We start from the raw sequence: 17,401 nt of genomic DNA, 5'->3' as shown, positions 1-17,401 counted from the left end.
CTTCAAAACAAGTCTAGGAGAATAAGAAAAGTGCAGAAAAAAACAAACAAACAAACAACTCTGCTTCCATTCTCACCAGATTGATATTTGTCACTCCTGTTGCCTTTGACACCAACAAGGAGGGTGGGGAAAGCATCTGCATCCAGTCTCTTCCTTTGCGCTTATATAAACTTCTCAGTTTTGGTAGTAGAACGTGAGTACTGAATGAAGTACTTTCAGTCTGTTTTTCCACATCTATCTGCTAATAAAACAGTACTTCACTACTGCTCTGTATAGCTCAAAATACCCTAAATGAATCATGTGATCCTTAGATAAATCATATAACCTATCTGCAGTCAGGCAGTGATTTTATCTTAATGAGTTATCTATCCAACAGAGCAACAGATTTTAGGTGTGCTCCAGGGGCCATCCAGTGATTCAAACTGCCTTATTAACTAACTCATGAAGTACCTTTAACAAGTCCAGATGGGAGTTCTACCAAATATGGCTGAAGAGATTACTCTGTCTCCATAGGACCTGCAAAATGAGTGGAAATTTCAAAAGAATACGATGTGCAGAAATAATATCCTAATTTTTTGCAAATGATATGGCAACAAGATAAAGCTGATTCCTGGAGAGGAAGGCATCTCTGCTTGACAAAACCTGCTGAGGGAATGAAAGTTGTGGGAAAGATCAGTGCATGAAGAATTTTTCTTCCAGACTATATTGTAAATTTTTAATATGTACATTGAGCTGGCTGGGTACCATTTTCAATGCCTCATTTAACTCAGTAAACTGCCTGCAGCTGTTGTTCCCCACCTCAGAAGGACTAAGTCACCCTTTCCACAAAATGCACTGCTGGTTTCTGAGAGTCTCTCTTAGGTGTTCCTAATCTGATATATTCCTACTATGCTATTTTCTCTTCAATTAGCCAGATGAGATTCTGCTTATGAGGGAACAGCCACTCTAAATTCAAAGTCTTTAATGCCTGTTAGAAAGGAATTGCCTTCAGCAAAGCAGGAGGTATATTTGTTTGATTGGAAGACAGTTCCATCAAGTTGGAATTTCTTCTTTCTAATCTATAATATATTAATTGGATCTAATCTGTAGTATTTCTTTGGATGTGGGGAGGGGCACTTATTTTTCTACATATTCTGTGACTGAAAGCAAAAACAGGATAAACTTCAACTGTGCAATAAGCTTTCCATTCAGTTCTCTACCCCAAACAAATGTAGGCAACATGAGATCCTCAGCTCTTGCTTTAACAAATAAAAGTGAATTGACATGGAAGTTAAGCGAGAATGTTCCAGTCATATCTCAGTTTATTTTTTATAGGACATAATTCTTCTTTTCTTGACCAGCATTTGGTAATGTTGTCATTCTTTCAGCTTTGTTAAGAAACAAAGTTGCATATATTTATATCTATTATTTTAGGATATTTTTTCTGACGTAGTTTTATAATCAAAACAAACAATGAGCTACCCAGTTACTTCCTCTCCATGCTTTTTTCTATTACCTCATCTCCGCTCTTAGTTTCCAGAGGATTAAGGAGGAGGAACATCTGGTTTCACTGACCAAACAGAAATGGGTGTTGGTCATTCCTTCATTAGATAGAATGTGTGACAAATTCTTGCCCTGAAAGTATTTGCTGAGAGACACAGTATCCCTCTGCATGGATAAAAAGTCACCAGTTAGAATGCCATCTGCTAAATCTTAGCAGGTTTTTAAACTCAATCTATTTATGGAATTGAATCTGTAATCCTAAATACTACAAAACTGTTTATTTATTACAGACCTATGCATCTATAGTTCATGTGAAACTAGTAATTAACCAGTATCAAATGTTCATATATATGAACTGCTGCCAAGTAAGCAGCACAGTGTTGTATATTTTTTTACCAGAAGGATTCATTATATCATCCAGTCTAAATACCCACATCACAGTGTCTCAAATTGCACCAAAATATCCAAAAGCCCCCAATTTCAGTTAGATTAAAGAATTTTAGGTTTTGGAAGTTAAATATGTATACATTTTGTGACTAAAATGCTAACTAAGCTAATAACAGGCAGGAAATAGGTGAGTGTTACCCCTATGCCTACAGCATATAACAAAGGTGCTGTGTTGCAAGAAGAAAAAGCTGAAGACCACATCATCCCTAACCTGAAGAAGTATTTCTTACTGAACCCATGGCTTATCTATGTACTCCTGAGAATATGAGAAAGCACTAGCCAAGCAATACATGAACAAGATTTTCTGCACCAATTCAAATAACAACCCAATTCCTAACACTGGCTAATCTCCAATCCTTACAAGAAAAAAAAAAAATCAAAACAAAAAGCCTAACACCCCCTTGTGATAGAGGTAGAGGGTGAAAAAATTTGCTTCCAAATCCCATGCATACAGTTATGTGAAATTTTAAAGTTAATAAGATTTGGTTATAATAATTACCTTAATGGACACCTGTGTCTATGAACCTCAGTAAGAATAATGGTGAAAGGGCAATTCTCTTTTTTCCATGCTTTGCTCGGAAACAGGTAGTGCATAAATACAAAAAAGGCCAGAAGAGACCATCAGGGTATTTTATGTGGTCAGTCACATATGACATGGATGATTTATTTCAGATATTGAATTAAAACATATTCAGAAAAATACATATTTTCATTACAAAGAATCCAGATAATGGTAGCTCCATTATTTCTCTGGTAAGCTATGCTAATATCTAATTACTTTAAATGTTAGGAAATAGCCACTTATTCAAGGTTAAAATTATCTAACTTCAACTTCCTGCCATTTAACCTTAATATGGCTTTGATAGCAAAGCTGAAAAGTTTCCCACTATCTTTTCCACATCTTTTCCACATGTAAGTACCTATGCACAAAGATCAAGCCACCTCTTCACTTCTTTGATAAGCTGAATAAATATAGCTCTTTAAACCTCCTATCACAAGGATTCCTCAGTCGTATTTTTGTCCTTCCTGTGAACTCTGCAGTATTTTCACATGTTCTGGAAGTGCAGACACTAGAACCAGACATGCTCTTCAACGGTGTGTATACAGGCAAGGTCACTTCCCTTCCTCTGTTTGAGATTCCTCTTTTCATAGGTGCAAGTGCTGAGTTCTTGGCAGAGCATCACAATGAGAAATATCTTTCCATCATTTTGCACTTGACTGAAAGTTCTTCTCTGGAGCACAAAATTATCCCAGTTTAAATACTTACTTGAGGCCTCTAATTAGCAGTCTCATATGACAAGGTCATTGAAGAGCTTTCTGGAGATGCTTGACACTATTAGCTGTAACAAGGCACCTGAGATGTTCAAGATCCTAAATGAGGCCCCTCAGTCTAATGCATGAAAATAATCTGACTGAACAAGGATCTGAACCTCCACCTTCTAGGACATCCTGATGTACTTCAGATGTAAACTGTGTTCCCTGTTCCAAGGTAGACCACTTTGGATATGGTTGTATTAAAATCTACTTTGTATGCTTCTGATCTTTAACTCGGTATTGAAGGCATTCCACAACCTGAATGCACTCAGAGCTCTCATTAACCTTTTATCTTCATTATGTCTTTTTGTATTTTTTTTTCTAGGAAAGAAATCACATGATTGTTTAAATCACTGCTAAATTAAAAAAAAAAAAAAAAAAATCACCTTTCTATCAGAAACAAAACTTGAGGAAACCTTCAGTAAAGGATTTATCAATGCATACCTAATAAAAACTACACTTTGATATATGTCAGCAGTGCATATTTCTTAATAATTCTCCAATGTTTATTGTTTCATTGGATAGCTATGTACTAAGTCAAATGCCTTGAAGAACACTCAGTATTCTGTATCAGCACAGTTGTTCTTATCAGTCAGTCTTACACATTGTAACAGACAACAGGTTTGTTTGACAATTCTCTCCATCCATAAAACGAAGTGAATGACATTCATTCCTTTTGAATACTGCCTAAATATGGCCATACTTGAAGTTTAAGTTCAATTTGGCAGATTAGTAGAGAATATGAATTGATCAGCCATAGAAAATGAATTTTCCATCATATTAAACCTGCCCTTTTGCAAGATTAAAGACAGATGGTCAGGAGAGAATGAATCAATGCAGAGGAATAATACTGTTATCCCAAAGAGAAAGAAATACTCCACCTGTGTGGTAATTTGATGGGCGTAGGTAAAATATTCCAGCTCTCATCATAATGGTTTTTAGATTCTGCCACCTTTATTTATGAAAATATTTTTCAAAGTGAGGGTACCTGGTGAAATCTATGGCATTGTTTGAGGAGCAGAGGTTCTGCTCAATAAGATGTTAGCCATCATAATTAAAACCAGCACAAACTGAACAATGACAGTGTTTAGTTAACATTTTTGCAGGTTTACAAAATACACCCTTAATATTCTATAAATGTTAAACAATTTATGACTGATAATAATTCTTTTTTGACTGTGATCTATCTAGGAAAATTATTCCATATTAAAAAGTGAAGCTAAAAGAAGTATTACTTGCAGTTCATATGTGCCATCAAGAGGCAGTGGGTCCACTCCTCTGCCCTTTCCTCCAGAATGGCTCACTTTGACATGCTCTGTTGAAGATCTGCAAAAGGACTGTTGGGTATCTAAGGCTCCACACTACAGAGACAGACAGAATACTCCAGAGTGTCTGCTTTTCTTCTGAAATCTATTCTAAGTTGAATGAAGCTATTGTCCTCTCCATATTTAGTACATCTGTTGCTCCATCCATCACCAAGACCTAAACTGTGAGCTCTTTTTTTTTCATCACCTTTGTCCCTAGTTGTTATTATAACAATCATTAGATGAGAGGGCTTTTATTTGGTATTTACTCTGATCTGACCCTCACAATCTCAACACAAGTTTAGCCTGTCAAAATCGAGGAAAAAGGAAAGCCCTGGCTAGTAAAGCGCTGTATAAATACTGTGCACTTCCCTACAGAAACCTCTTCACTTTTGGATAGCAATTTTTTACTATCTTTAGCTCCTCTTTCACCTGGTCATAAGATTATATCTCCATATACTGCTACTCAACCATTTTAATTCTAGGGATCCCTTATGTCACCCTTGGAACTTTTGATTGTACTATCATGCCAGTGCACTATAATCCTAATTAATTTTGCTGATGGAACTAGTCTATAACATAGGACCCTAATGAGTTTATGTGTCCAGTTTAAGGTTATGCAAAGGTGTGTCTCCTAAAATTCTGACTTATTCAATCGCTTCTGTTTAAACATTCTGACCTGCTAAGGGTAAACGCCTGTGACTTCTCTATGCAGGGTGGTTGGATTTTTTTCCGCTTGCCAGAGTATTTTACATGTGTTGAATCAGGGAAATGTATTATTTCTGTCACTTTAGGACAGATATTTTGACACAAGTCACAAACTGCTAATCCTTTAGCAAACTCAGATTACAGTCTGACATAGCTTCAGATTTTAAACCTGTTTTCTGATTGGAGCCCAATGTGTCTTACCCATTTAACTGTGGAATAAAATGTGTAGATTTGAATAACACATCTAAATTTTTAGGGAGGATTTAATGTCTGTAATATTTTGCACACTCTCATCCCATATGATGACTAATCTTTTCAGTACATCACTAGATAGTAAAGAGGATTGAAAACAGATCCTCAGAATAAATACTATCTCCGAAATAATCTTAACTATGTCAACTAGCCGTGACCTGACTATTTCAGTCAGTTCTTTGAGGAATCTGTTCCTAACATTGCATCCCCAATTTGGCTTGGAAAATAAAGTTGAATGAACAGGGAAGGTGTAATTTTGAAAGTTAGTAATCCTCTGACAAGCAGACGAATTTTTGCCAGTGCTTATGATCTTTTTTAAAATTAGTGTTTGGATTTTTAAAATAAGATCATGAATTGAAAATTTTTCATTGTCGGAGCATCCTTGTGTTTCTGATACCCATGTATCTGCCTGCCTGTGCTATGTTGAATTATACAGACAAGTAGGCTGTAATAAAAAGTTATTAGTGTTATTATAAGTATTTGAAAACAGGTTATTTTATATAAACTCCAATGATATTGATATTGATTCATTTTCTATTGGTATTAGGTTTTTAATTTCTTGAATGAGTTAGTTGTATTTATATCAATTAGGTAGCTACCTTTTATTTACGACTATCGTTATCAGACACTACCGATACAGATTTTTCTTAGTGCCCAAATTTAGTCTGTTTAAATACAAAAGGCTATATGATAGGAGGCATAATTTCAGACCAGACCCAGTATGCTATTTTCTGTTGTTATGCAAAGGCAAAATATTTTACTCTATATCTCTTTTACCATGTGCTTTCTTGATGAGAAAAGTGTACAGATTAAGACAGGTTGTGGAGTTGGGAGTTCATTTTGAAGACTTATATATGAATTATGTTTTCTGCTAATTTACAGACATGTTCTGTGATTTTTCAGATTTTTGTTTTTTTTTTTTTTTTAATGGGGAAGTCAAGGTTCATCCTTCCTAAAAGAAGCCTCTGCATAGTGTATTCAGTGTGTCTTTCTATGTCAAAATAAAAATGTACAGATAAGTACCTACACAAGAAAGAAGAAAAGGAGTAAAAAAGTGTTTTAAGACTATACAGAACAAAAGAATATTTGCAAAAAAAGATGTGAATTTAAAGTAAAAACATTATAGTGCTAAAAAGAAAGGAAATCAAGATGAGGTTTATTCTGTGCAATGTACTTCACTTTGTGTGGTCACAAAATTTCACTGGTTTTGCTCACTATTCAGTTTCTTGCATGAGAAAAGAATCCAGTTACACCAGTGAAATGATCTACAAATCTTATATTTTGATTAATTTCAAAATAAGTTGTGTGATTCTTCCTGTTAGTCTATGTGAGTGTGCAGGGGTAAACATGGATGTGTAAAGTGCCAGACTTTAAAGGTGCAATGTTAAGCTTAAACCAGACTTGAAAATTATATGAATAAATGAGAAAGTACATATGGGTAATAAATATTTTCTTGGTTTAAAAATAGCACATCTGCTACTTTAAATATTTTAAAATTTAATTTTCTACAGAATAAAGTCTGTACTAACTTGGAGATTTCAGAAGTAACTTTCATTTTTATGATGTTAAAGACTGTCAGTAAAGTTGCAACTGTGTCTCACTCTGTCCCTAACATGGTGAAGTTTTTCAATCACAGTTTTAACCAAAGTGTTACTTCATTGTTTTGTCACTTGAGTTTTAAGTTAGTATTAGGAAAAAAAAATGAATACATGGAACCAGTGAATCCAAGAACAACATCCCCTATTCGGGAGCAAGGATCCCAGTGTCTTTCTTATAAAGAACAAGGCCAAAATTGCAACGGACTTCTACAGAAGTGCCCTGTGAGTGGATGTTACCCTGCAAGTGACAGTTAGCCTCGCAGGTTTGGTCCAGAGGTTTAAGAAAACCTTCTGAACATGCTGTTCAGAAGCAAAGATGTGTACATACCCTTGGCAGCCCTCTCCCTTCCAGACCCTCCCCATCTGCAGCTCTCCCTCTTGGTCTGGGTTTGCATCTCCAAATCTGATGAGTCTTGCTGAAATCCCACTTTGCCAGATCGCCCAGTCAGCCAGTCCATTGAGATGTCCTTTCCCTGTGGAGTCAGTGCATCCCAGTGTGTCTCATCCATTCCCAACATTCTTTTTCCTCAAACAGGGCACTACGATCCAATAAGTTGAATTGCTGTTGTTTACACTGCCTTTTTGATGCTTTAGGAGCTACTTGAAAAGAAAAAAGAGCTCATCATACAACCCTTGCACCACATGGCTTTATTAAGATTATTAAAAGAACATTCCTCATAGTTTCACACAAGCAATGTCTCTATTTCATACTTTCCCATTCTATGCACTTGGCTGATGAACCTTCTTATTCATAGTTATCTTTAAAAAAGTCTCAGATATATGAATAGGAAATGCAAGAAACAGCTTTTGCGTGTATTGTCATTCTTGGTCTGAGGTTGAATAACTATGAGGTCGTTTAACACTAAGACCACTGAGAACGAATTTTGTCCAGAGAGCTAGAGTAATAGTAAATAGTATAGCCGGTATTAAAACAAACAAACAAACAACAACAAAAACAAACAAAAGCCACACACAAAACAGAAAACAAACCACCACCACCAGAAAAAGCAAAAACAAAAAACAAAACCAAACCAAACAAACAAACAAAAAAACACACAAGAAGCTCCACAAGCACAACACCCCCAAACAATCAAAACATACCTACCACAAAAAGGCGCAGGTCTCCTGGAGAGCAAATCTTGGGTATACCTTTGGAGAATATGCACACACAGTTAAGTATGTAATTAAAGGTTCTGCAATAGTTTAAATTTCCTTTCAAAAATACTAGCATGATATGTTTTACTTTTTTGTTACCTGGAAAATGATAAAAACGGAAAGTGAAAAAAAAAATCCCCTTACAGAAAATCAAATTATTTTTTCTCATTAAAATAATATCATAGGAAAGTCCAACCAAAGCCTCTATAGTTTTAAGTCCATGATTTAGTGAAAAGATACAGCCATTGTATTAACATTGAGAATAGGCTTAGGTACTTTGCTAAATAGGAATCGAAGTAAGCATATGTTTTGAATTAATCACATGCATAAATGCTGTCTTGATCTAGAGCAAAGCAGCACTTGGCATTGGAGAGAGCAATTTTCTGCAACAAAAGTTAAATGTGGTGTTTAAATTTTGATGGCTTTTATTGACCTTTTCTGTCGTTATTATTTATAGCCTACATTATTCTTCATTGTCTAAAATTATCAGTTCATATCAAGTTAATGGCAAAATGCTCAATGCTCTTGGAAATATCTTTTATTTCTTTTTAAACTATTATTCTATTTAAATTATTATTTTAATAAGAGTTGATCTGTATTACATTTCCTGAGTCATACGTATCATAAATCAAACCCAGAGTCTCATTTCTTCTCCCAAACTGCAAACAGAAATTTGTGATTCCACTCCCAGCCCTCTGTGTGTGTTTTTCAATAATTTTTACCCTAACTACTGAAAAGTGCCAGTAAAATAAATTGCAGTGTTGAATTTCTGTGTTGGATAATCTGTGAGGAAACTGTCAGTTTTCTTCTGACATTTCTCAAGGGGTTCCAATGTCACAAACAGAAAGGAGGGTTAGAATTATGGTATTAGCCTTCAAAGCTGATTATTAATATGTAACTTATTTCATTTAAATTCGCATCCCGTGGAAGCTGACACATCTAACACCTGATCTTCAGTTACTTGCCCCAGTGATGGGAATAACTTATGGCAACCATGGAATATTTGGTATGCTGTCCTAAAAGGCGAAGGTGGAAAATCTCTCTCGGAGGAGTCATTGCTTACATTTCCAGTGACTTTTCAAACAGCTACATGCATCTGCAAGCATTTATGAGATACACATCCTGCTTTATATCAAAACTGGTGAGATCCACTTAAAAACTTCTCTGAGTTGCACTGAAATCCAAATTTTTGTCTACCCTCAGTGTCAACATTAGATTATATGTTTAAACTACAGTCCTTATGCAGAAATTCCAGCTGTTAAAATGTGAGTAATGAAATGATACTATGTATACTGCTTAACATTTTCATTCCATGGCAATAGTTAGCTATTTCAAACACATTCACATAATGAACATTTAAAGAGATGGGTTTATCTTTACCATTGATTTCATGCTGGTTCTCAGGGGGATTGTTAACTACTTTAGTAGCTTTTTCATTGTGATATTGTAATTTGAAAATGCTTCTACATCATCTGGAAGACTTCTATACTGGACAAGTCTCCCCGATCTGAGACTCAGTGGCATTTTACCAAAGAAGACAGGAATACGGAGTGTGGTTTCTGATGCCTTAGTGCTATCACATCTTGTCCTACACCACAAAAAAATTCAGTTTCTGTTCCCTGTTTAGGATGAAATAGGAGCCATACACTATAAACCATGAAGTATGGATAATATAACTTCTTCAAGTATTGTTTCAAAATAATTTTTTTTCTACACATGATCACTTTACCTAGTTGTTTTGTTGTTTGTTTTTTATATATAAACATTTTCAAATTTGTTGCTTTTTTTCCATTACTAGACAAGTACATTTTTATTTTACTGTGGGGAAAAGTGAACAGAAAGCATTAAGACTAGAAAAATACATTAAATTTTTACTTTCCATTTTATTTCTCCACTTCTACATCTCTCTCTGTCAAAACCAAAAATGTGTGTGTTTTTTTTCCTTTATTGAACTGATTAATTGACAAATAGTTTGGTTGAGATCCCAGAAGACATACTTTTTCATGAGCAACTTTATTTTAATACCTGATTAGAGAACAAATAGCATCAGTCAAATTGTTTTTAGAAATATTTCCTTTACATTATATTTTATGCTAATTATGGCTCCCTAGTCCTTTTGCATGGTTTCTTTTCCTTCCTAAGTTCACCTTATTCTTTTTTTTATACTGTTGACTCAAAATGTTATAGCAGTTAGTTTTGAAAAATACCTGGTATGTGATGTTTGAAAAGTATGGAATGGGGCTGGTATTTTCACACACACAGATATTTCTTCATTGTTTGACATTTACCCAACAGCAGAAGAGAATCAATTACTACTGATGTGCAATTGAAGCTGGTACAGCAGAAAATAATATTTCTGCACCACCAGTCTCTGCATAGGATGATTATTTTCTGCTGCATCAGCTTTAAGTTCAGACACTAAAATGCCAGGGTTAGGCCAACACAGGAGCTTCTGAAGACGTGAGATTCTGAATGCCTTATTACCTTGTGCCTTTTAGGACCACTACCAAAATTTTGTATGGTTTTTGCTTGTTATTTTCATTTTGAGGTGGCTTTTTCACTTCAAGTAGACATGAAACAGACGTCTTATTTTTCCACAACTGCATTCGGAGTTACATCCCCTTTTTATGGAAACTCTCTAACTAATGAGGATCTTACTTTTTGAGCAGAAGTGGCAGCAAAATGGCATGTATTATTGAGACAGATGGAAATGTAAGATAGGTACATCAGCTTGGATGATCTGGGGATTAAGGTGGGAATTAAGGTTTGAAGGGAAGAGGTTTGTGGCAAATTCAGGATTAACTGTTTTCAATGAAACACATAGAAATATTCAATTATTCATCAATGAGTGGGAACTAACAACTCCACAGCTTTCCCACTTTCATCTTTTTTCTTTCTATCCTTTTAATTATTTCTTCTTCCACCACCAGTTTTCCACCCCATGCAATGATCAGTACCTCTTCTACTTCTTTGCTCCTTGTACATATATTATGGCTTTTTAAAAAGAGCATAATTGCCATGAGTGGAGCTAACTGAAGAAAAGGGAACATCAGTTTTGCTTTGGGGGCAATTGTACTTGCTTGGAAAGAGAGAGATTCGCAAGTTTTAGGGTAGGATGGGTGGACATAAGTGAGAGATCTGATGGAGAGTGAGAAACACAGTTTTGAGGAGAGCAGACCTAATCAGGTTTCTGTGTCTCTCAAAAGCAAAACTTTCTAGGGACAAAGATTCATATGTTACAATGCCACAAAATTAAATTAATTGTAAACAATAATAGAAAAAAAGAACCTTCTATAATGACATAAGGACTAAAAGAACTACATATAACTAAATGAGGACTACCAGGACATAGTGGAAAGGAAAATTTCCTGTCAACTTTTCCTTATTTCTAATTTTCCCAGTATAGATATATTGAGGGTTGTTTGTTTGTTGGGTTTTTGTTTGTTTGTTTCTGTGCAAATGCAGATTTATTCTACCTTATAGTCTAGTAAAACCAGATTTTTATGGTTAAAAAGTATCTTGGATCCCTTTTAGAATGTGTGCTGTGAGGGAGCGATTCACACAGAACCTCCTCAAAATTCAGGGGGATTTGGCATCCTGGGTATTTGGTTTATTTTATGTCTCACAAAACATTGCCTTAGTATATTAGCAATGTGAAGCTGAGATTGGTTTACTGAACAGGTAAGTTACATTTATCCACTATGTTCTTACCATCTGCATTTCAGTAGCCCTTTTGAGTGAAACTGTTACACAGAACTGAAACTGCTAGACTACCATGTTTACTAATAATGTACTTCATGGTTGGGCGGCATATTGTATATGATACTTTCATAGTTTTCTTTCTATTTGACTTCTCATTCTCCCCCATTACTGTTGTGTGTTATGCTTTTTTGTTAATATATAATTTTAAAAATGTTTATGCTCTCATTTCATCTTTTAATCAGATAACAATATTTGTTGGACTTTTTTGAGAAAGTTGAGACAAAAGTAGAAGTGCAAATGAAAATCTGAATGGATTTTTTTTTCTCATCCTTGAAACCCTTACACAGACAAATTAAACTAATTTGCCAATATTCTGTTATATCCACTGCAGAAATCACTTCTACTTTGAAAACAAAAAAAATGGGGATTAATTCCTGAACATACTTTTATGAAGAAGAGATATAAAACCACCAGGAAAAGATAACACAGGATGATACATTTAACAGCTACTGGAAAAAATGTTTAAAGAAGGAAAACACATTCCATGGCTAGATATCTATTTAATGTTTAGATAATTTGGAGAAAAGAGAGAGGAATCTTCACTCCTTACTCCCACAAAGTTGAAAAAAGCCTAATTTTAGTGCATATTTTACTGATTCTTTTACTGATTCATTTTGAGAAGTGCACGCACAAAGCTGGTTTGTAGAAACCCAGGGAATTTTTACTAGTACATCAATGTGCAACGGTAATTGTGTTTTCTCCCTAATGAAGTCAATCCATTACAAAGATAAAATAAAGTTAAAGCTTGTCTCTAAGGACTTTTTTTCTTTGCCTGTAGGGTTTATGCTTTTTTTGTGTGATTTCTTTTTTTTAAAGGATCATCTGTTTCAACTGGAATCGCACAAATTTGAGAAAGGACGAGGCAGATGCCCTTTTGACCCCAGTTCTTCCTTCACCTCCATCTTAATTGGTAATGATCTTCATGTCACAAGCTTCACGGTCCTGTCAATCTGTCTTTCTGAGTCTCTTTCTTCAACACACCAAGGTGTTGTCAGCCTTCCATTGCAGCCTTCCACATGTCAGACTTAATCCTCATGGTGCTGCCCACATTAATATTACATCCCAGGCAGCTTTAACTCCAGCAAGGGTGCCTCACTGAAGTGGGTAGATGTTATATGACATGTGCCATCCTGAAGAGGTAGTTGGTTGTTGTGTAATTTTGGAAGTAATAATTTTCTGCTTTCCTTCAAAGCAAAACAATATGTCTAGTTCAGTCTTTTACACCATTGAGAGAAATACACAAAATTTACTAATTTTCATCTACTGAGATGTAATCTGTGTAATACGCATATTGTAAAAATGTGAATTTAACTGTTTTTACATCAAGCATTTATTTTTATAAGAATTATAGCTTTTGAGATCAAAATAGTTTTTTTTCAATGCTGCCATCTAACAAAACCTTCAAAATCTGTTATTTTTCTGTTAAGACAATTGATCTTATATTTGAAAGTTATAAAAATAAAATTCGGTCTAAGTCCTGCAGTGCCAGAAATCTGTGCTGAGATAGTGCTCCTCTGTGCCTTGTTGGCACCTGTATCCCTGTAGGGCTAAGACCTTTGCAATTGTAGTATAGTAAACCATATGTTTTTTTTCCTGTAAAATGTTTTCCTGATAATATTTTGAGAGACCAAACAAACACAATCTTGGTTATATTATAACATACTGACTAAAAATAGACTGCAACAGTAGGTAAAAGGTGAAACTTAGGTGTACTTAGGGAGTAACACAGTGATTTCTGATTTTAGAGAACATAGATAAGATGAAAACTGAGCATTTGAAAGGAATAGTCATTAAAAGAAATAACTAGAAAAAAAAAGAGGCTGAAGATCAAATAAATTTTCAACTTTTCAGGGATAAAAAAGAGGATTTTAGGGCCCTTTGATATTTGACTTCATGTCTTAAAGTTGAATTTTAAAATCAGACAGCTGAAGTCTCTGTTAACTACAATGATATAGCTTGCTCATGGTGGTGAGAAAGTATTGGTGATAAGAGACACATGTAGTTTTACATGCTAGGTTTATTTGTTCATTTATGTCAACAAATTACTTACAAGAAGAATCATCACCAGCAATGCTAAGCCTTTCAAATTGCAGCAATTCGTTAAAATATTGTTAATTCTCATTATAAAATATTACAGCTCAAATACTTAAGAATTAGTGAGTTAAAAAGTCCTGAAAGAATCATATAAAAACGCTGTATTTTGCTTGACCTTCTGAAATCCATGAAGAACAGATTGCTACGCTTTTATTCCACCCTTTTTTTGAAATTGTTTCTACAGTTTTTAACAGATTACAGTCTTAGCACAGCCTGGGAACAAAGATTCATCCCATGGAATTTGCTGTAGGCCTGAAACCTTGTGGTCTAATCTCAAAGTCCTTCTCAACCTTTCCTTAGCCAGAACTAAGTAAATAAATTAACTTGATCATGTTCCTACTGTGAGATCAACGTGAATTTTATTTGCTTAAATGGAAGCCAGATTGTCCCACCAGACTACTGGTTAGTCCCTGTGTTTCTGGCCTATTCAATAATTTGCTTGGATTATGAGAGGATCTGTGGATTCTCATATCTCTGAAAGATAAATCCATTAAATAAGCCCATCGTTGACAAATGTTGATCAGAATCTTGGACATCGACTGACAATGACTTAGAAAATCAATCTTACAAACCTAACAATTCTGTAATGTGTTAAGATTAACAGGAAAACGTAACACATTTTTATCCGATCACTGATGCAACACAAAAAAATAGCCAAAATTTCACTTCTTCCTCAAAACTAATATGACCTGAGGCCTTCATTGGAAATCTATAACTACAAATTATCATAGAATTTTATTTTAAAAGCATAACAAAAATTTTTGAAATACTTTATTATTTCATTTTTACTGTTATACTTTTTATACTACTAAAATGAAACACTTCCAAATCTTTGGAAAAAATATCCTAAAGAAGTTTGCATTTCCATGTATTATACTATATTATACTAACTTCTATGGACCAGACACATAGTTTACAGAATAAATAAAATTAATGCTGCTCCTTATGTTCCAGTATATATAGCCTGTATCTCTGTAGGTATCCATTTGAAAAGGATAGAAGACACAGATGCAAACACAGTTAATATTAAAAATTCTTGTAACTAACATGTGAAAATGAGAATAGGACCTTCAATGCTAAGTGCACTCTGAAGGAAGGGATGCTACTTCATTCAGGTAAGCCTTGACTCCAGTTCTTGGTGGCCATGATCCTATGACTGGAGATGACAGCTGCACCATGTACCCTCAAGGACTGGTCTTCCAGGCTTTCCTCCAACACTTGGAGGTCACCTTCCTCTTCACAAACTCCAGTTTTTTAGAAAGTGAAATCCACTCCTTGTGTGGAGTCAGTGTGGCCTTGGAGGCTGCACCCCAGAGCTGCCTCCACTCTCCCGTGCAGGTTCAGCCAATATGCATGTCCTTGAAAAGGTTTTATGCAAACCTGTTAGAAAAGACTTTCACATCCCAGCATCCTCTTCTTCCTAACCAAACAATTCAAAACCTGCTTCCACCTCTGAAACTCACATTAATACAGCTGCCTACACCAGCATGGCTATTGACTAACTGTGAGGATCAGACTACTGAGGAAACTTTACATAGCTCTGATAAAAGTTTTAAAGCTTTTAAAATCTCGATCTTGCAAGATCATTTGCACCAACTCTAATTGGAACCAGGTTTATATAAATAAATTTAGGAAGAAAGAGAATCTCTTTTTCTGTATCTCTTCATGTATTTCAACACATCAGTTAAAATACCCAATAGTTCGTGACTTGGCTTTAAAACTAAATATTCATGCTATCATAAGTTTTATTACAGGTTGTCTGGCCCAGTGGTAAAGTAGCTTGTGATGAATTCTTCAATTTATGGACAATTAACTTTTAGTAATTTATTGTCAGCATCAGGAAACAGAATAGATGTTGAATGAAAAACAGGGTGAATACAATGTATGTGTTTAGATAAACTGCATATAAAACTTTTGGACTTAAATTTCTAATGAACTCTCCCATCTGCTTCCAATAGACAAAACTATTTTTGATATCAGATCACGCACACCAATTAACTTAGATCACACTAGCTCTTAAAAGATGAGAAATCAGTTCATGTCTATGTTTTGTTACCTGCACTATGTCATGAGCAAGTGGTGGAAAACCTAAACTATATTTTAATACATTTTCTGTCCAGGGAATCCATTCCAACAATATGTTTTGATTTTACAATTTTAATACAGGTTCATGAGTTTGTGTCTTTTCTTTCACTCTAGGCAATGAATTAAAATAAATACATATTATCTCAAAACAGAAGACACAATACTTGAGTGACTGACAGAAAATACAAATATATGGAGAAAGTTTACCAGTTAAACGATAACTAATTTATTTTGAATTTGTTGTGTGGGGTTTTGTTTGTTTGTTTGTTTGTTTGTTTGTTTTGTTTGTTTTGTTTTTTTTTTCCTACTGTGAAAAGTACCACTTGTTAAAAATGTGAATTGGCATTCTGATTTTAGTTGTCATGTGAGTAATAACTGTCTGACAGTCAAATAAATGCGTGAAAGGTGCTGGTTATGTTCCACTTATTATGTTCTACTCCTTCACTCATAACAGAGCTAGTCCACTTTGAAGAAAGTGATGTAATGGGGACTTTACACAAAAATATCTACTGTTGAATTAGAGTTTATGTTTGTATCACCTTCCAGTTTGACACAGGTATGCAAAACATACCAATAACAACAAAGGAAATCCACTTCAAAGGTGGAGGGAGCCGATTTACAGAAATCCCTTGTATATATTAAGTTTTTTTAAAATAAATCACATGCTTCAATCTCTTTTATTTTAAGGGCTGTCATCTAGGAATTCTTGATTTTAGAAGAAAAATTTTGTATTGATTTTATTAATCATTTTGACCCTGAAGAAATGGGCAAAAATGAAGGTGTCTTTTAGGTGGGCACAACTGAACTTGATGTATTTGTTTGTGTGAAAAAAATGCCAGCTAAAAAATATTAATGTATCATTTGAGCTAAAAGTGTTTTTTTCATGTTCGTGGGATTTTTTTTTTTTTTTTTAAGGAGAGAAAAATAAATTTTCTATTCTTATTTTAGCAGGATTAACCAGGCTGTGTTAAAATTAAACTTGAAGCAATTGATTTGTCAAATACATACGGAGCTGAGGTTAGACTGGAAGAAGGAAGGAGTGGTGAAGTTCAGTGAAGTTGCTCGGTTTGCAGTTGATTTTTCACTGGATGATACTGGTTTATCAGTGTGATGTGCAGCCGTATAAAACCCTGCAACCAAGACAGGAGTAGCTTTTCAACAGAGGAAAAAGAGTAGAAATCTTGCCAGGATTTTTCAAAC

The 17,401-nt window shown here is 34.7% G+C and overlaps 1 protein-coding gene across 1 annotated transcript in view; it reads left to right on the top strand.

Moving 5' to 3' along the window:
* Nucleotides 1–17,401, top strand: part of SEMA3E (semaphorin 3E) — a 145,726-nt gene that overhangs the window by 93,845 nt on the left and 34,480 nt on the right. Inside the window, exon 5 of the mRNA XM_005512065.3 lies at nucleotides 12,839–12,932. Within this exon, the coding sequence (XP_005512122.1) occupies nucleotides 12,839–12,932 (94 nt within the window). The remainder of the gene's footprint in view (nucleotides 1–12,838; nucleotides 12,933–17,401) is intronic.

The sequence above is a fragment of the Columba livia genome, chromosome 1 (genome assembly GCF_036013475.1).
Source record: "Columba livia isolate bColLiv1 breed racing homer chromosome 1, bColLiv1.pat.W.v2, whole genome shotgun sequence".
Classification (NCBI taxonomy): domain Eukaryota; kingdom Metazoa; phylum Chordata; class Aves; order Columbiformes; family Columbidae; genus Columba; species Columba livia.
The sequence above is the reverse complement of the archived record's forward strand: the minus strand, read 5'-3'. Positions and strand labels throughout refer to the sequence as shown.